The sequence below is a fragment of the Hemiscyllium ocellatum genome, unplaced genomic scaffold, assembly GCF_020745735.1.
Source record: "Hemiscyllium ocellatum isolate sHemOce1 unplaced genomic scaffold, sHemOce1.pat.X.cur. scaffold_3731_pat_ctg1, whole genome shotgun sequence".
Classification (NCBI taxonomy): domain Eukaryota; kingdom Metazoa; phylum Chordata; class Chondrichthyes; order Orectolobiformes; family Hemiscylliidae; genus Hemiscyllium; species Hemiscyllium ocellatum.
This window is the reverse complement of record NW_026868597.1, coordinates 1-18,751: the sequence shown is the minus strand read 5'-3', so window position 1 is coordinate 18,751 and position 18,751 is coordinate 1. Positions and strand designations below refer to the sequence as shown.

Here is an 18,751-nt window from a genome sequence, read left to right as displayed (position 1 = left end):
GGGAAAGGGAGGGATAGAGACAGAAGGGAGAGCTTTCTCTCTCAGCGAGGGGGGGGTCGGAGCGGGAAGGTGCTGCCTGAGTGTGTTGGGGCGGGGAGGCAGGGTCACTCGAGGGGTTAGGGTCTGCAAGGTGCTGCCTGAGAGTGAGGGGGAGGGGGGACAGGGTCAATTGAGGGGGTGAGGGTCTGGGAAGGTGCTGCCTGAGTGTGTTGTGGGAGGGAGGGAGGGGAGGCAGGGTCAATCCAGGCCTTCACGTCCAGGTTAACCCACGCGCCCCCCCCCTCCCCAGTCTTGCCATCTCAACGTGCTCCCTCCCGTCTGTAGAGGAGTGCTGAAGAGCATCGATGGAAGACTTGGGGTTAACAAAGAGCTTCCTTGAAGTGATACCACACCACAGTTCAGGGCCAGGCTGAGAGGGCACGTCGATCTGCGTTGGCCATGCGCACAGGCTTGGTACCTGGGACCCTGCGCCGGGAGAAATGATTCACCAACACACACTGACAGGCAGGAGATCCAGCCTCACCTTTAATTCCGTCACCAAGTGCCTGAAACACGTCAACGTTTCACGGTGCCCCAGCCCCTCTCTGTTTCCCGCTCCAACCCTGTGCGTCTCGTTGGAACATCAGTCGCCCAGCCCCAGAAACGGAGGGGGGTGGGGGGGATGGGAAGCTGTCTGACTTCATCGCGACCCCACCCCCCCCTCCCACCCAAGGAGGTGGGAGAGGGCACAGAGAGGGGAGGCTGCGCTTCTCCACCGAGTTGAATAGCCGAGGACAGCTGCCCTCGCACTGTGCAATACCTCAGCCAGTCACGGTCCCCACCCCCCACCCCCAGACCCGATCCGAGTTAAATAAAATCAGATATACACACAGCCACCTCCCACACTGCCCTCCTCTCTCTCCCACACACATGCTCCTCAAGCTCTTCATTTTACACCCCACAGTTTCTCCCGCACTCTCTTATACTCCCCAGGCTCTCCATCTCTGTTTCACTGGGAGTCTTTCTGTCTGTCTCTCTCTCCTTCAAACACACACTCCCCTCTCTCTCTCCATTTCACCTTGACACTCTCTCTCTCTCTCGCACACACATGCTCTCACTCTCTCTCTCACACACCAACAGTCACTCTCCCTCCCCCTATTTCACCTGGAGTGTCTCTTTCTCCCATCGTACCCCCCCTCCCCCCCATCTCTCTGTTTTGCCCTGGAGTTTCTCTCTCTGACACTGCCTTCAGTTTTTTTAGGTCTTTCTCTCTCTCTCATGTTGACACACATCTCTCTCTCTCTCATACACACACACACACACACACACACACACACACACACACACTCCACTCTCCCCTGGCCTCCCCTCAGCCAGGCAGTCCTCCAGATCAGTAGGTAGCGCCACTGTGCTCCTGTGAGCAGGTGAACAGGACGTTGGCTTTGGCGTTGATGAAGTAGACGAGAACGAGCGACAGCAGCAGGACCCCGATCCCCGTCAGCAGTGTGATGATCTGAGGGAGGGGGAGACAGAGACAGAGATAGAACCCAACAGTCTCACTGTGTGTTTGCAAAGCCTTCGTAACAGGCCACACTGTCCAGGGCCCAAGGTGACTGAGGCCTTGACGACACGCACTGTACAGGGCTCTATCTGACTGAGGCCTTGACGACAGGCCGCACCGTACAGGGCCCAATGTGACCAAGGCCTTGACGACAGGCCGCACTGTACAGGGCCCAATGTCACTCAGGCCTTGACGACAGGCCGCACTGTACAGGGCCCTATCTGACTGAGGTCTTGACGACAGGCCGCACTGTACAGGGCTCTATCTGACTGAGGCCTTGACGACAGGCCGCACCGTACAGGGCCCAATGTGACCAAGGCCTTGACGACAGGCCGCACTGTACAGGGCCCTATCTGACTGAGGTCTTGACGACAGGCCGCACTGTACAGGGCTCTATCTGACTGAGGCCTTGACGACAGGCCGCACCGTACAGGGCCCAATGTGACCAAGGCCTTGACGACAGGCCGCACTGTACAGGGCCCTATCTGACTGAGGTCTTGACGACAGGCCGCACTGCACAGGGCTCTATCTGACTGAGGCCTTGACGACAGGCCGTACTGTACAGGGCCCATTGTCACTTAGGCCTTGACGACAGGCCGCACTGTACAGGGCCCAATGTGACCAAGGCCTTGACGACAGGCCGCACTGCACAGGGCTCTATCTGACTGAGGCCTTGACGACAGGCCGCACTGTACAGGGCCCTATCTGACTGAGGCCTTGACAACAGGCCGCACTGTACAGGGCTCTATCTGACTGAGGCCTTGACGACAGGCCGCACTGTCCAGGGCCCATTGTCACTCAGGCCTTGACAACAGGTCACACTGTACAGAGCCCAATGTGACTGAAGCCTTGATGACAGGCCGCACTGTATAGAGCCCAATGTCACTGAAGCCTTGACGACAGGCCGCACTGTACAGGGCCCTATCTGACTGAGGGCTTGACAACACCATCCTGGCCTTCCCGATTCCCATGGGGCACACACCTCCAGTTTTTTGCTGGCCACCAGGAAGATCCGTGCGTTGATCCCTTTCCAGCGGCTCTCCGTCCACGTGGAATACTCAGCAGAGGCCCAGTCTTTGAGCTCGAAGGCCGGCGAGATGGCGCGGACCAGCCAGACCGGGCTGCGTAGGCAGTAGGCCTCAGGCTCCGTGGCGTTCTCCCTCGGCCAGCCCTGGATCCACAGAAAGTCGTAGAGCTGTCGGGGGGGGAAGAAAGCGACAGAGTGAGAGAGGGCGAGCGGATCGGGTGGAGGAGGAGGAGGGAGGAGGGAGGAGACTCACATCGCGGTCCTGCTGGGGCCGTTTGTCCACGTTGCGGCACTCCTCCTCAGTCAGGTTTGTGGCCTGGCCGCTCAGGTTAGCCAAGATGTGTTGGACGAACCGGGTGGGCAGGTTCAGCTGGGAGCCAGCGGTGATGTAAAACATCATCGGGTCCTCATCTGTGGGCAAGGAGAAACCGAGAGAGAGAGCACTGAGCAACGGACACTCTGAGAGAGAGGGAGGGGGGGTGGGAGAGAGAGAGAGAGAGAGAGAGAGAGAGAGAGGGCGGGGGGGAGAGAGAGAGAGAGAGAGAGAGACGGGGGGGAAGAGAGAGAGAGGCAGGGAGGAAAGAGAGAGAGAGCGCAGGGGGAAGGGGGGGGAGAGAGAGAGAGAAAGGCGGGGAGGAAAGAGAAAGAGAGAGAGGTGGGGGAAAGAGAGAGAGAGAGAGAGAGAGAGAGAGAGGCGGGGGAAAGAGAGAGAGAGAGAGAGGCGGGGGCGAGAGAGAGAGAGAGGCGGGGGGGGGGAGGAAGAGAGAGAGAGAGGGCGGGGGAAGAGAGAGAGAGAGAGAGAGAGAGAAAGGCGGGGGGGAAGAGAGAGAGAGGCGGGGGGGAAAGAGAGAGAGAGAGAGAGGGGGGAAGAGAGGGGGGGGGGAAGAGAGAGAGAGAGAGAGAGAGAGAGAGGCGGGCGAGAGAGAGAGAGAGAGAGGCGGGCGAGAGAGAGAGAGAGAGAGGCGGGGGGGAAGAGAGAGAGAGAGAGAGAGGGCGGGGGAAGAGAGAGAGAGAGAGAGAGAGGGAGAGAGAGAGAGAGAGAGAGAGAGAGAAAGGCGGGGGGAAGAGAGAGAGAGGCGGGGAGGAAAGAGAGAGAGAGAGAGAGGGGGGAAGAGAGGGGGGGGGGGGGAAAAGAGAGAGAGGGGGGGGAAGAGGGGGGGGAAGAGAGAGGGGGGGAAGAAGAGAGGGGGGGGGAAGAGAGAGAGGGGGGGAAGAGGGGGGGGGGAAGAGAGAGGGGGGGAAGGGGGGGGAAGAGAGAGAGGGGGGGGAGAAGAGAGGGGGGGGAAGAGAGAGAGGGGGGGGCAAGAGAGAGGGGGCGGGGGCAAGAGAGAGGGGGCGGGGGCAAGAGAGAGAGGGGGCGGGGGGAAGAGAGAGAGAGAGGGCGGGGGGAAGAGAGAGAGAGAGGGCGGGGGGAAGAGAGAGAGAGAGAGAAAGGCGGGGGGGAAGAGAGAGAGAGAGAGAGAGAGAGAGAGAGAGAGAGAGAAAGGCGAGGGGGAAAGAGAGAGAGAGAGAGGAGAGAGAGACGGGGGGAGAGAGAGAGAGAGAGAGAGGCGAGGGGAAAGAGAGAGAGAGAGGCGAGGGGAAAGAGAGAGAGAGAGAGAGAGAGAGAGAGAGAGGCGGGGAGGAAGAGAGGGGGGGGGAAAGAGAGAGGGGGCGGGGGCAAGAGAGAGAGGGGCGGGGGCAAGAGAGAGGGGGGGGGAAGAGAGAGAGAGAGGGGGCGGGGGGGGAAAGAGAGAGAGAGAGGCGAGGGGAAAGAGAGAGAGAGAGAGAGAGAGAGAGAGAGGCGGGGAGGAAAGAGAGAGGGGGGGGAAGAGAGAGAGGGGGCGGGGGAAGAGAGAGAGGGGCGGGGGGGAAGAGAGAGGGGGGGGGAGAGAGAGAGAGAGGGGGCGGGGGGAAAGAGAGAGAGAGAGAGGGCGGGGGGAAGAGAGAGAGAGAGAGAGAGCGCGGGGAAGAGAGAGAGAGAGAGAGAGGGCGGGGGGAAGAGAGAGAGAGAGAGAGCGCGGGGGGAAGAGAGAGAGAGAGAGACGGCGGGGGGGGGGAAGAGGGTGCAGGGAAGAGAGGAGTTTGAACTATCCTGACCCACTTTGTCCTCCAGTCACCTTCCACCACCCCCCCACCCTGGGGCTGCATCCCTCCCTGATTGGACAGCACAGTTGGGCTTCTCAAATCACCTGAGTCCCGTCCCCTCCCCTCCTGTCAATCCTTCTTTCCCATCAACCCTGTCCTGTCACACTCCCTCATTCCACCCCCTCCCTCTCTCTCTCCTGCCCCACCTATCTCTCATGCCCTAGCCTCCTGCCCACTCTCTCTTCCTTCGGCCACTCCCCCCTCTTCTCTCACCCATCCTGTCTCTCCATCCCCTCCCTTGACTCCGCACTCCCCCCCCCCCCCCCCCCCCCACCACCACCAACCCCTCCATGTGTTCTTTATCCTACACCCTGCTTCTCTCTTTATCTCCATCCTCCCTTTAACCATCTCTCTCTCTCTCTCTTTTTTTCTCCCTTGCTCTCTCCGTCCCCCCACCCCCAGCTCCTCTCTTTCTAATCCTCTGTCGTCCCCCAGCTCCATCTCTCCATCCCATTCTCTCTCTTCGCCCCCCTCTTTCCCCCCTTCCTCCCCCTCTCTTCCCCACCCCTTTCCTCCCCGTCTCTCTTCTCCCCGCCCACCAGCCCCCGAACCCCCTCCCCGACCCTACCCCTTACCTGGGGGGCTTTCACTTACCCAGAGTCCTCTTCTCCATCACACTCAGGAGGGCTCGGCACCAGGAATTATTCGGCTGAATCAGGAACGAGTATAACATCCGGGAAACCTGCAGTCATTAGGGAAGAGAGCTCCCACACGTCACTCAGCAGCACGATCCCGGATTATACCCCATCCCGTTCATATCCCACCCAGTCTAATCCCACTCTCCCCCCCACTCCCTTTAATATCCCACCCAGTCTAATCCCACTCTCCCCCCTCACTCCCCACTCCCTTTAATATCCCACCCAGTCTAATCCCACTCTCCCCCCTCACTCCCCGCTCCCTTTAATATCCCACCCAGTCTAATCCCACTCTCCCCCCTCTCTCATCACTCTCTTTAATATCCCACCCAGTCTAATCCCACTCTCCCCCCTCTCTCATCACTCCCTTTAATATCCCACCCAGTCTAATCCCCCATCCACCCCCGCCTCACTGCAGCACAGTGACTGACAGCTTTCACACACAATCTTTGAAAGTGGCACTATCGAGGGGGTTTCGGAAGCTGTACGAAGGAGCGCCAAGTGGAATCCGCAGCTCGACGTATCCCCGAGAGTATTGATGGGAAACCGCGGAGATCCCAGACACCCATCACCCCTCACCGCTGCCTGCTTCACCCCAGCAGGTTCACCCCTTCCAGGGTCCGAGTCTCACCGTCACAGGGTCCGCTGCGATGTCCTCCAGCTGTCCCCCACCTCCAGCTTCCAGGTACAGAGCCCTCGCCATCAGCGTGCCCACATCCGCCAGAGCCTGCACAGGGCAACAGGATTCATCACACCATCAGCTTGGACACAACATACTGCAGTGGCTGTATTCCACAGAGGGGGGTCCCCGGGAGGGTGTCGATATTTACAGGGGGGGGGGGTCCCCGGGAGGGTGTCGATATTTACAGGGGGGGGGGGTCCCCGGGAGGGTGTCAATATTTACAGGGGAGGGTCAACGGGAGGGTCTCGATATTTACGGTGGGGGGGGGGGGGTCCCCGGGAGGGTGTGGATATTTACAGGGGGGTCCCCGGGAGGGTGTCGATATTTACAGGGGGGGGGTAGTCCCCAGGAGGGTGTCGATATTTATACGGGAGTCCCCAGGTGTGTGATTTGAGACAGAGTGAGGGTCTGGTCAACATACCCGGGCTGTGTCTGTGACATAGTTCAGAGCTTGCTCAGCTGTGATGTTTTCTGGATATTCCAGTCCTATGTTCCTCGCCGTATCATAAGCACTCTGATAATACCTGAGAACACAGGAGGACAGGGTCAAAAAAATCAACGGCCTAATGGAATATCCCAAACTACACTAACGTGCAACATGGCCAACACATTATCATCATCTGCGCCATCAGCTAAATTTTCAATCATCACTACCATCCTCAGTGAGCGCCGCACTGTCGGAGGGTCAGTGCTGAGGGAGGGCCGCACTGTCAGAGGGTCAGTGCTGAGGGAGGGCCGCACTGTCGGAGGGTCAGTACTGAGGGAGGGCCGCACTGTCGGAGGGTCAGTACTGAGGGAGGGCCGCACTGTCGGAGGGTCAGTACTGAGGGAGGGCCGCACTGTCGGAGGGTCGACTCCTTCGCCTGACCTTGCTTCACACCACGTATTCATCTCTGACTTCAAACTGTTCATGACTTTTCTGCCCACCAGCTTTGCAGGAAGAGAATCCCAAAGATTGGGGAATGCTTCACCCTCGACGTTTGGAACGGGCGACCCCATATTTTTGAAGGGAGCGACGCCTTGTTTGAGATTCTCGCCCGAAACCTCTCGGGTAGATCCTGCTGGTCACACCTCACTGCGTTTGAGCAGTTTGGAATCTCACCGGGGCAGAAGCTGACGGAGATTCGAAGCAATTGAGGGTTTTCTTTGGCCTCTCTCGGTTCGAGCTCGCAGCCGGAGGTCCCCTCCCTGCCGCAGGTGAGGAGATCTGACTTCGGAACTTGGCTTTTGCCTAAGAGCTGTGTTCCTGGGGTGTGACTGTACTGGGGTCCGGGGTGTGGTGCTGGAATAGCCAGCGGACCCTCTGCATTTCTTCGGGCAAAAGTGAGGACTGCAGATGCTGGAAATCAGAGTCGAGATTCGAGTGGTGCTGGAAAAGGGGACTCTTTGCTACCTTCTCCCCAGTCCCTCCTCCCTCCCCTTTCTCACCACCCCACAGGCCCCCTGCCTTCATTCCTGATGAAGGGCTTTTGACCGAAACGTCGATCATCCTGCTTCTCGGATGCTGCCTGACCTGCTGTGCTTTTCCAGCACTCGACTCTGATCCCCCCCCCAGCATCTGCAGTCCTCTGCTTCTACCTGTTCCTGTATCGGAACAGTTAATTAGTAATAGGATCTGTATCCTTCGCTCTGCTAAGTTTCCCAAGAGGGTTGAGTTACTGTTGCTTGTGCTTCATTTGCTTTTCGATTATGAGCATCGTGCGTCTGGGCTTCCTTCTTCAAATATTTTAAGGGGGTCCCGTCTGGTCTGGACCCTGACATCCGCGGTCTCCCCGAGACCCCTGTCCAACTGGATGCAATCCTACGCCATGCCGATTCTGAACTTCCGGTCAGCTTTTCGGACGGCTTGCTGCTTCTGATTCGCGAACCTCTGTGATCCACGCCCAGATCCCTCTGCCTGCCAGAGCTCGGCGGTCTCTCCCGCTCCTGTTGCCTGCCCCACATTTTACCTCGGTCACATTTTACAGCGTGTTCCACCTGGTGCCAGGCTCCTCGCGGCACGCTTCCCGGTCTGTATTGGCGCCGTTGGGGAAACCGTGCCTCCCGAAACTTCAGTCCGCGCGCCCAATTCGCAACGGCAAAGAGTTGAGTGTCAACTGTCCACACCGCACGTGGCGCCTTGGCTGAAGAGGATTCACCGTGCCAGCTTTGTTTCCTGAACACGCGCCAATCTTCCATCGGTGCCAACACGTGACCCGAGCGCCATCTGAAAGGCTGGCCGCAGGACAGCTGACTGCTTCCCTTTGATCCACTGGGCATGGCACCGCCTCCTGGAACTCCAGCTAACTCTTTGAGCATGGCTTCCCTTTCACAAAACCATGTGGACTCTGCCCACTTACACAGAACCTCAGTAATTCCCCTCCCGCAGCCTCTCGAAAAGCTGCTCCCAGGTTTTCCGCTCTGACAGGTGGTGTGGCACCAAGATATGTCTGTGAACCCCCATCAACAAACCGAGCTATCACCACATTCCAGTCAGTGGGATCTTGCTGTGCTCCAGTCATTACACTTCACTTCCGTGGATGGAACGTGTTCGCAGACATCCTGCAGTGGCCGTCAGGTCTTGGACATCCAAGTGCCCTTGAGGATGACTGCTGATTACAATGGTGGCACTACCACCCAGAATGCACCTGGCCAGAGAAAGCCCTCTATCGCTCTCACTGCTGGAACGCGACACGCAGGAGATGCTGGGGGGGGGAGGGGAGGGGCGAACCTCAGTCACAGCGCCGGACTGGGCACAGCGCCAGGGTGGGGATGGCACAGACCTGTTGGTGAAGGCAGCTTGGTGGTCAGTCAGCACCACACCCGGAATGGACTGCTCCCGGAGAAACCTGTGGAAGGAGGAAGGTGGGAGGGGCTGGCTGCGATCTGGCTCCTGCACGGTGACGTTTGTCCCAGAGGTGGCAGCAGAGAGCGACTTGAGCAGACTCTGGACCTGTCCAGAACACAAGGAGAGGGGTGAGGCATTGGGGAAGGGGGGGGGGGGGAAATCAGACCCAGATCGAAAGGGAAGGGGATCAGGGAGAGGGAGCAGCAGAGACAGTGGGTGAGGAGAGTGACACGGACATGCATACTCACAGAGAGAGAAAAGAGGGGGTCAGAGAGCGAGCACACGCAAGAGAGCATGAACGTGAAACAGAGAGCGCCAAACAAAGAGCGTGTGCAAAACAGAGCGCGCGAGAGCAAGTGCGAAACAGTGTGCGCGAAACAGAAAGCGTGTGAGAGAGTGTGCGAGAGAGAGCGTCAGAGAGCGTGCGAGCACAAAACAGACAGCGTGCAAGAGAGAAACAGAGAGTGTACTAGAGAGCAAGCGCCAGAGTGTGAGAGAAAGCGAGCGCAAAAGAGAGAGCGTGCGAGAGAGAAACAGAGAGCGTGCGAGAGAGAAACAGAGAGCGTGCGAGAAAGCGAGCGCAAAAGAGAGAGCGTGCGAGAGAGAAACAGAGAGCGTGCGAGAGAGCGAGCACAAAAGAGAGAGCGTGCGAGGGAGCGAGCGCAAAACAGAGAGCGTGCAAGAGAGAAACAGAGACGTGCGAGAGCGTGAGCGAGAAACAGAGCGTGAGTGCATAAAAGAGCGTGCGAGAGCGAGCGAGCGCGAGACGTCCAGCGTGAGATAGAGCGCGCGAGTGCAAAACAGAGAGCATGCGAGAGCGCAAGCACGAAACAGAGTGTGCGAGAGCGAGAGCGAGCGTGAAACAGAGCATGCAAGTACAAAAAAAAGAGCGTGCAAAAGAGCGAGCGCGAAACAGAGAGCGTGCTACAGAGCGAGCGCAAAACAGCGAGCGTGCGAGAGAGAAACAGAGTGTGCTAGAGAGTGAGCGCGAAACAGAGCATGCGAGAGAGCGAGCGTGAAAGAGAGTGAGCGCGAAACAGAGAGCGGGAGGGCGAGAGCAAAACAGTGTACGAGACAGCGAGCGCGAAACACAGAATGTGCGAGAGCGTGCAAAAAACAGAGCGTGCGAGAGAGTGAGCGAGAGAGCGTGCGGAGAGAGCGAGCGCAAAACAGAGCGTGCGAGGGAGCGAGTGCAAAACAGAGAGTGCGCAAGAGAGAAACAGAGAGCGTGCAAGAGAGTGAGCGCAAAACAGAGTGTGGGAGTGCAAAAAAGAGGGTGTGAAACAGTGCGAGAGAGCGAGTGCAAAACAGTGCGTATGAAAGAGTGAGTGTGAAACAGAGAGCGTGCAAGACAGCGAGTGCAAAACAGAAAGCGTGTGAGTGCAAAAAAGAGGGTGTGAAACAGTGCGAGAGCGCGCGTGTGAAACAGTGTGTACCAAAGAGTCAGTGTGAAACAGAGAGCGAGCGCAAAACAGAGAGCGTGCAAGAGAGCGAGCGCGAAACAGAAAGCGTGCAAGAGAGCGAACGAGCGCAAAACAGACAGCGTGCAAGAGAGAAACAGAGAATGTGCAAGAGAGCGAGCCCCAGGGCGTGAGAGAAAGCGAGCACAAAACAGAGCGTGTGAGGGAGCGAGCGCAAAAGAGAGTGTGCGAAAGAGCGAGCGTGAAACAGAGAACGTGCGAGAGAGAAAAAGAGTGTGCTAGAGAGCGAGTGCGAAACAGAGAGCGTGCAAGAATGAAACAGAGAGCGAGTGTGAAACAGTGTGCGAGAGAGCAAGCGCAAAACAGAGCGTGCGAGAGCACGAGCGCGAAACAGAGAGCAAGAGAGAGCGCGAGCGCGAAAGAGAGAGCGAGCACGAATAGAGAGCGTACGAGTGAGTGCAAAACAGTGTGCGCGCAAGAGAGAGCAAGTGGGAGCGCGAAGCAGAGAGAGAGCATGAGCAAGAGGAAGGGCCAGTGAGAGACGGACATACCCCTTCTTCAATGCTGGAGTTCTGTCGAGACACCGGGTCAGTGTGAGCCCAAATCGAATAGCCCTGACCAACCTGAAACTCAGATCACAGCAAATCACAACAGAACCGGGCGGCACGGTGGCACAGTGGTTAGCACTGCTGCCTCACAGCGCCTGTAGACCCGGGTTCAATTCCCGACTCAGGCGACTGACTGTGTGGAGTTTGCACGTTCTCCCCGTGTCTGCGTGGGTTTCCTCCGGGTGCTCCGGTTTCCTCCCACAGTCACAAAGATGTGCGGGTCAGGTGAATTGGCCATGCTAAATTGCCCGTAGTGTTAGGCAAGGGGTAAATGTAGGGGAATGGGTGGGTTGCGCTTCGGCGGGTCGGTGTGGACTTGTTGGGCCGAAGGGCCTGTTTCCACACTGTAAGTCTAATCTAGTCTAATCTAATCTAGAACCACACACCCAGTCTAATCCCACACTCCCCCCCCGTCCCGTTAACACCCTGACCCAGTCTAATCCCACACTCCCCCCCCCCCCCCCGTCCCGTTAACTCCCTGACCCAGTCTAATCCCACACTCCCCCGTCCCGTTAACTCCCTGACCCAGTCTAATCCCACACTCCCCCGTCCCGTTAACTCCCTGACCCAGTCTAATCCCACACTCCCGTCCCGTTAACTCCCTGACCCAGTCTAATCCCACACTCCCCCGTCCCGTTAACTCCCTGACCCAGTCTAATCCCACACTCCCCCGTCCCGTTAACTCCCTGACCCAGTCTAATCCCACACTCCCGTCCCGTTAACTCCCTGACCCAGTCTAATCCCACACTCCCCCGTCCCGTTAACTCCCTGACCCAGTCTAATCCCACACTCCCGTCCCGTTAACTCCCTGACCCAGTCTAATCCCACACTCCCGTCCCGTTAACTCCCTGACCCAGTCTAATCCCACAAACCCTGCCCCACACACTCCTGGAGCTCAGTGCTTGCCACCCTGAGTTTGTAGCCAGTCCCCCCGCTCCACCAACCTGGTTCATTTCCAGGAAAGCATCGATGTTTCCCAGTCGGATGGGGAAGTTCCCATTTTTCATGTCATAAACCATCTTGGAGCTGCCGATGTAGTCAAACGTTTCCTGGGAGGTGAGAGAAGATGCGTGAGGGAGAGTTACTGTGTCTCAAACCCAAACCGGGCGTGTGTTCCCCGCTCGCTGGGAGGCTCTGACCAGAGCATTGCTCCGGCGACCCTGACACGCAGCTCCGCGCCGGTATCTACCCAGAGCGGCCTTACCCCTTGGAAGAAGAGGAACATGATATTTTTCCGCAGTGTCCCGATGTCCGGGAGATGACTGAGGGCCTCAGCAGCTGACAGCAGGGCGATAAAACCAGAGACGGTGCTGTCGGCTCCAGGGGCGACCCCCCAGAAGAAGGAGCGAGCATCAAGCTGTGGGGAGAGAGAGAGAGAGAGAGAGAGAGACACAGTCAATGAGAATTTGGGTCGTAGAGATGTACAGCACGGAAACAGACCCTTCGGCCCAACCCGTCCATGCAGACCAGATATCCCAACCCAATCTAGTCCCACCTGCCAGCACCCGGCCCATATCCCCCAAACCCTTCCTATTCATATACCCATCCAGGTGCCTCTTAAATGCTGTAATTGTACCAGCCTCCACCACATCCTCTGGCAGCTCATTCCATACACGTACCACCCTCTGGGGGAAAACGTCGCCCCTTAGATCTCTTTTATACCTTTCCCCTCTCACCCTAAACCTATGCCCCTCTAGTTCTGGACTCCCCCACCCCAGGGGAAAAGACTTTGTCTATTTATCCTATCCATGTCTCTCATGATTTTATAAACCTCTATAAGGTCACTCCTCAGCCTCCGACGCTCCAGGGAAAACAGCCCCAGCCTGTTCAGCCTCTCCCTGTAGCTCAGACCCTCCATCCCTGGCAACATCCTTGTAAATCTTTTCTGAACCCTTTCAAGTTTCACAACATCTTTCCGATAGGAAGGAGACCAGAATTGCACACAATATTCCAACAGCGGCCTAACCAATGTCCTGTACAGCCGCAACATGACCTCCCAACTCCTGTACTCAATACTCTGACCAATAAAGGAAAGCATACCAAACGCTGCCTTCACTATCCTATCTACCTGCGACTCCACTTTCAAGGAGCTATGAACCTGCACTCCAAGGTCTCTTTGTTCAGCAACACTCCCTAGGACCTTACCATTAAGTGTATCAGGATGGGTATATGAATAAAAAGGCTTTTAAGGGACCTGGGCCAAGTGCTGGCAAATGGGGCGGTCAGTTTCGGATATCTGGTCGGCATGGACGGGTTGGACCGAAGGGTGTGTTTCTGTGCTGTACATCTTTATGACTATCTTTGCGTCACGAGCAAATTCAGTTATCACACCTTTTGATATCTTCACCCCACATCAGATATGTAACGGGGTGGCAGGAGGAGGAGGGGTTGCAGTTAATAAATCATACAAATGTTTGCGGCTTTATTAACACAGGGCATGGAGTCCAAGAACCGGGAGGTAATATTGAATTGGCTGAAAATAATTGCTGTCACACACCTGGGAGGGTTGCCTGCAGCGATGGTGTATTATTATGATCGGGAAAACGTGAATGCGCTGTAGAAAGTGCAGAAACGATGTGTGGCAGTGGTTCCAGGGATGAGATACTTCAGCTTGGAGGAGGGAGTGAAGACGTTGGGACCGTTCTCTTTAGAAAGAAGGAGATCGGACAGACGTGTTCAAAATCATGCGCGGCTGGGCGGAATAGATAGGGAGGGGGAGGAAAGAAAGAATGAGAGGGAATAGATTTCAAATCACGTGTGGCGCAGTGGCTAGCACCGCTGCCTCACAGCCCCAGGGACCTGGGTTCGACTCCACCGTCGGGGCGACTCTGTGTGCAGTTTGCACATTCTCCTCGTGTCTGCGAGGGTTTCCTCCGGGTGTTCCTGTTACCTCCCACACTCAAAGATGTGCAGGTGAGGGTAGATTGGCCATGCTAAATTACCCATAGTGCTCAGGGATGTGTATGTTAGGGTGGATTGGCCATGCTGAATTACCCATAGTGCCCAGGGATGTGCAGGTTAGGGTGGATTGGCCATGCTAAATTACCCATAGTGCCCAGGGATGTGCAGGTTAGGGTGGATTGGCCATGCTAAATTACCCATAGTGCCCAGGGATGTGCAGGTTAGGGTGGATTGGCCATGCTAAATTACCCATAGTGCCCAGGGATGTGCAGGTTAGGGTGGATTGGCCATGCTAAATTACCCATAGTGCTCAGGGATGTGTAGGTTAGGGTGGATTGGCCATGCTGAATTACCCATAGTGCCCAGGGATGTGCAGGTTAGGGTGGATTGGCCATGCTAAATTACCCATAGTGCCCAGGGATGTGCAAGTTAGGGTGGATTGGCCATGCTAAATTACCCATAGTGCCCAGGGATGTGCAGGTTAGGGTGGATTGGCCATGCTAAATTACCCATAGTGCCCAGGGATGTGCAGGTTAGGGTGGATTGGCCATGCTAAATTACCAATCGTGTTCAGGGATGTACGGGTTAGGATGGATTGGCCGTGCTAAATTACCCATAGTGCTCAGGGATGTGCAGGTTAGGGTGGATTGGCTGTGCTAAATTACCCATAGTGTTCAGGGATGTACGGGTTAGGATGGATTGGCCATGCTAAATTACCCATAGTGCCCAGGGATGTGCAAGTTAGGGTGGATTGGCCATGCTAAATTACCATAGTGCCCAGGGATGTGCAGGTTAGGGTGGATTGGCCATGCTAAATTACCAATCGTGTTCAGGGATGTACGGGTTAGGATGGATTGGCCGTGCTAAATTACCCATTGTGCTCAGGGATGTGCAGGTTAGGGTGGATTGGCTGTGCTAAAGTACCCATAGTGTTCAGGGATGTACGGGTTAGGATGGATTGGCCATGCTAAATTACCCATAGTGCCCAGGGATGTGCAGGTTAGGGTGGATTGGCCATGCTAAATTACCCATAGTGCCCAGGGATGTGCAGGTTAGGGTGGATTGGCCATGCTAAATTACCCATAGTGCCCAGGGATGTACGGGTTAGGATGGATTGGCCGTGCTAAATTACCCATAGTGCTCAGGGGTGTGCAGGTTAGGGTGGATTGGCCGTGCTAAATTACCCCATAGTGCCCAGGGATGTGCTGGTTAGGGTGGATTGGCCATGCTAAATTACCCATAGTGCCCAGGGATGTGTAGGTTAGGGTGGATTGACCATGCTAAATTACCCATAGTGCTCAGGGGTGTGTAGGTCAGGGTGGATTGGCCATGCTAAATTACCCATAGTGCTCAGGGGTGTGTAGGTCAGGGTGGATTGGTCATGCTAAATTACCCATAATGCCCAGTAATGTGCAGGTTAGGGTGGATTGGCCATGCTAAATTACCCATACTGTTCAGGGGTGTGTAGGTTAGGGTGGATTGGCCATGCTAAATTACCCATAGTGTTCAGGGATGTGTAGGTTAGGGTGGATTGGCCATGCTAAATTACCCATAGTGTTCAGGGATGTGTCGGTTTGGGTGGATTGGCCATGCTAAATTACCCATAGTGCTCAGGGATGTGCAGGTTAAGGTGGATTGGCCATGCTAAATTGCCTGTCGTGCTAGGTGCATTAGTCAGAGGGAAATGCGTCTGGGTGGGTTGCTCTTCGGAGGGCCGGTGTGGACTTGTGGGGCTGAAGGGCCTGTTTCCACACTGTCGGGGAATGTCATTGACTCAATTAGGAGGGATAGAAGGCTGAAAGCTACGTGCTGGTTATCTTGAGGTCATCGGACAAGGGCAGCAGATACAGGGTCATCGGACAAGGACAGCAGATACAGGGGTCATCGGACAAGGACAGCAGATACAGGGGTCATCGGACAAGGGCAGCAGATACAGGGGTCATCAGACAAGGCAGCAGATACGGGGTCATCAGACAAGGGCAGCAGATACAGGGGTCATCAGACAAGGCAGCAGATACGGGGTCATCAGACAAGGGCAGCAGATACAGGGGTCATCAGACAAGGGCAGCAGGTACAGGGGACAGCAGATACAGGGGTCATCGGACAAGGGCCGCAGATACAGGGTCATCGGACAAGGGCAGCAGATACAGGGGACAGCAGATACAGGGGTCATCGGACAAGAGCAGCAGATACAGGGTCATCCGACAAGGGCAGCAGATACAGGGGACAGCAGATACAGGGGACAGCAGATACAGGGTCATCGGACAAGACAGCAGATACAGGGGACAGCAGATACAGGGGTCATCGGACAGGGGCAGCAGATACAGGGGACAGCAGATACAGGGTCATCGGACAAGGGCAGCAGATACAGGGGACAGCAGATACAGGGGTCATCGGACAGGGGCAGCAGATACAGGGTCATCGGACAAGGGCAGCAGATACAGGGGTCATCGGACAAGGGCAGCAGATACAGGGGTCATCGGACAAGGGCAGCAGATACAGGGGTCATCGGACAAGGGCAGCAGATACAGGGGACAGCAGATACAGGGGTCATCGGACAAGGCAGCAGATACAGGGTCATCCGACAAGGGCAGCAGATACAGGGGACAGCAGATACAGGGGACAGCAGATACAGGGGACAGCAGATACAGGGTCATCGGACAAGGGCAGCAGATACAAGGGACAGCAGATACAGGGGTCATCGGACAAGGGCAGCAGATACAGGGAACAGCAGATACAGGGGTCATCGGACAGGGGCAGCAGATACAGGGTCATCGGACAAGGGCAGCAGATACAGGGGTCATCGGACATGGGCAGTAGATACAGGGTCATCCGACAAGGGCAGCAGATACAGGGGACAGCAGATACAGGGGACAGCAGATACAGGGGACAGCAGATACAGGGGTCATCGGACAAGGGCAGCAGATACAGGGGACAGCAGATACAGGGGACAGCAGATACAGGGGACAGCAGATACAGGGGTCATCGGACAAGGGCAGCAGATACAGGGAACAGCAGATACAGGGGTCATCGGACAAGGGCAGCAGATACAGGGGTCATCGGACAAGAGCAGTAGATACAGGGTCATCCGACAAGGGCAGCAGATACAGGGGACAGCAGATACAGGGGACAGCAGATACAGGGGACAGCAGATACAGGGTCATCGGACAGGGGCAGCAGATACAGGGTCATCGGACAAGGGCAGCAGATACAGGGGACAGCAGATACAGGGGTCATCGGACAGGGGCAGCAGATACAGGGTCATCAGACAAGGGCTGCAGATACAGTGGTCATCGGACAAGGGCAGCAGATACAGGGGTCATCGGACAAGTGCAGTAGATACAGGGTCATCCGACAAGTGCAGCAGATACAGGGGACAGCAGATACAGGGGTCATCGGACAAGGGCCGCAGATACAGGGTCATCGGACAAGAGCAGCAGATACTGGGTCATCCGACAAGGGCAGCAGATACTGGGTCATCCGACAAGGGCAGCAGATACAGGGAACAGCAGATACAGGGGTCATCGGACAAGGGCAGCAGATACAGGGGTCATCGGACAAGGGCAGCAGATACAGGGGTCATCGGACAAGGGCAGCAGATACAGGGGTCAACGGACAAGGGCAGCAGATACAGGGGTAAACAGACAAGGCCAGGAGATACAAGGTCATCGGACAAGGCCAGGAGATACAGGGGTCAACGGACAAGGGCAGCAGATACAGGGGTCAACGGACAAGGGCAGCAGATACAGGGGTCATCCGACAAGGGCAGCAGATACAGGGGTCATCCGACAAGACAGCAGATACAGGGGTCATCGGACAAGACAGCAGATACAGGGGTCATCGGACAAGACAGCAGATACAGGGGTCATCGGACAAGACAGCAGATACAGTGGTCATCGGACAAGGGCAGCGGATACAGAGTCATCGGACAAGGGCAGCGGATACAGGGGTCAACAGACAAGGGCAGCAGATACAGGGGTAAACAGACAAGGCCAGGAGATACAAGGTCATCGGACAAGGCCAGGAGATACAGGGGTCAACGGACAAGGGCAGCAGATACAGGGTAATCGGACAAGGGCAGCAGATACAGGGGTCATCGGACAAGGCAGCAGATACAGGGGTCATCGGACAAGGCAGCAGATACAGGGGTAAACAGATAAGGGCAGCAGATACAGGGGTCAACGGACAAGGGCAGCAGATACAGGGGTCATCGGACAAGGCCAGCAGATACAGGGGTCAACGGACAAGGCCAGCAGATACAGGGGTCAACGGACAAGGCCAGCAGATACAGGGGTCAACGGACAAGGCCAGGAGATGCAGGGGTCATCCGACAAGGGCAGCAGATACAGGGGTCATCGCACAAGGGCAGCAGATACAGGGGTCATCGCACAAGGGCAGCAGATACAGGGGTCATCGCACAAGAGCAGCAGATACAGGGGTCATCGGACAAGGGCAGCAGATACAGGGGTCATCGGACAAGGGCAGCAGATACAGGGGTCATTGCACAAGAGCAGCAGATACAGGGTCATCGGACAAGGGCAGCAGATACAGGGAACAGCAGATACAGGGGTCATCGGACAAGGGCAGCAGATACAGGGGTCATCGCACAAGAGCAGCAGATACAGGGGTCATCGGACAAGACAGCAGATACAGGGGTCATCGGACAAGGGCAGCAGATACAGGGGTCATCGGACAAGGGCAGCAGATACAGGGGTCAACAGACAAGGGCAGCAGATACAGGGGTAAACAGACAAGGCCAGGAGATACAAGGTCATCGGACAAGGCCAGGAGATACAGGGGTCAACGGACAAGGGCAGCAGATACAGGGTAATCGGACAAGGGCAGCAGATACAGGGGTCATCCGACAAGGGCAGCAGATACAGGGGTCATCGGACAAGACAGCAGATACAGGGGTCATCGGACAAGACAGCAGATACAGGGGTCATCGGACAAGGGCAGCGGATACAGAGTCATCGGACAAGG

General features: G+C 56.5%; 1 protein-coding gene across 1 annotated transcript; it reads right to left on the bottom strand.

The window, feature by feature from the left end:
* Positions 1-503: 503 nt before the first annotated feature.
* On the bottom strand, positions 504-12,224 carry LOC132813505 (nicastrin-like; the record flags this gene model as incomplete). The annotated part of the gene is made up of 10 exons (XM_060823165.1): positions 504-1,492; positions 2,523-2,735; positions 2,821-2,978; positions 5,289-5,376; positions 5,961-6,056; positions 6,433-6,535; positions 8,774-8,943; positions 10,811-10,882; positions 11,812-11,916; positions 12,072-12,224. Coding segments are annotated over 10 exons (1,281 nt in total), but the record flags the coding sequence as incomplete, so codon positions are not given.
* Positions 12,225-18,751: the final 6,527 nt, after the last annotated feature.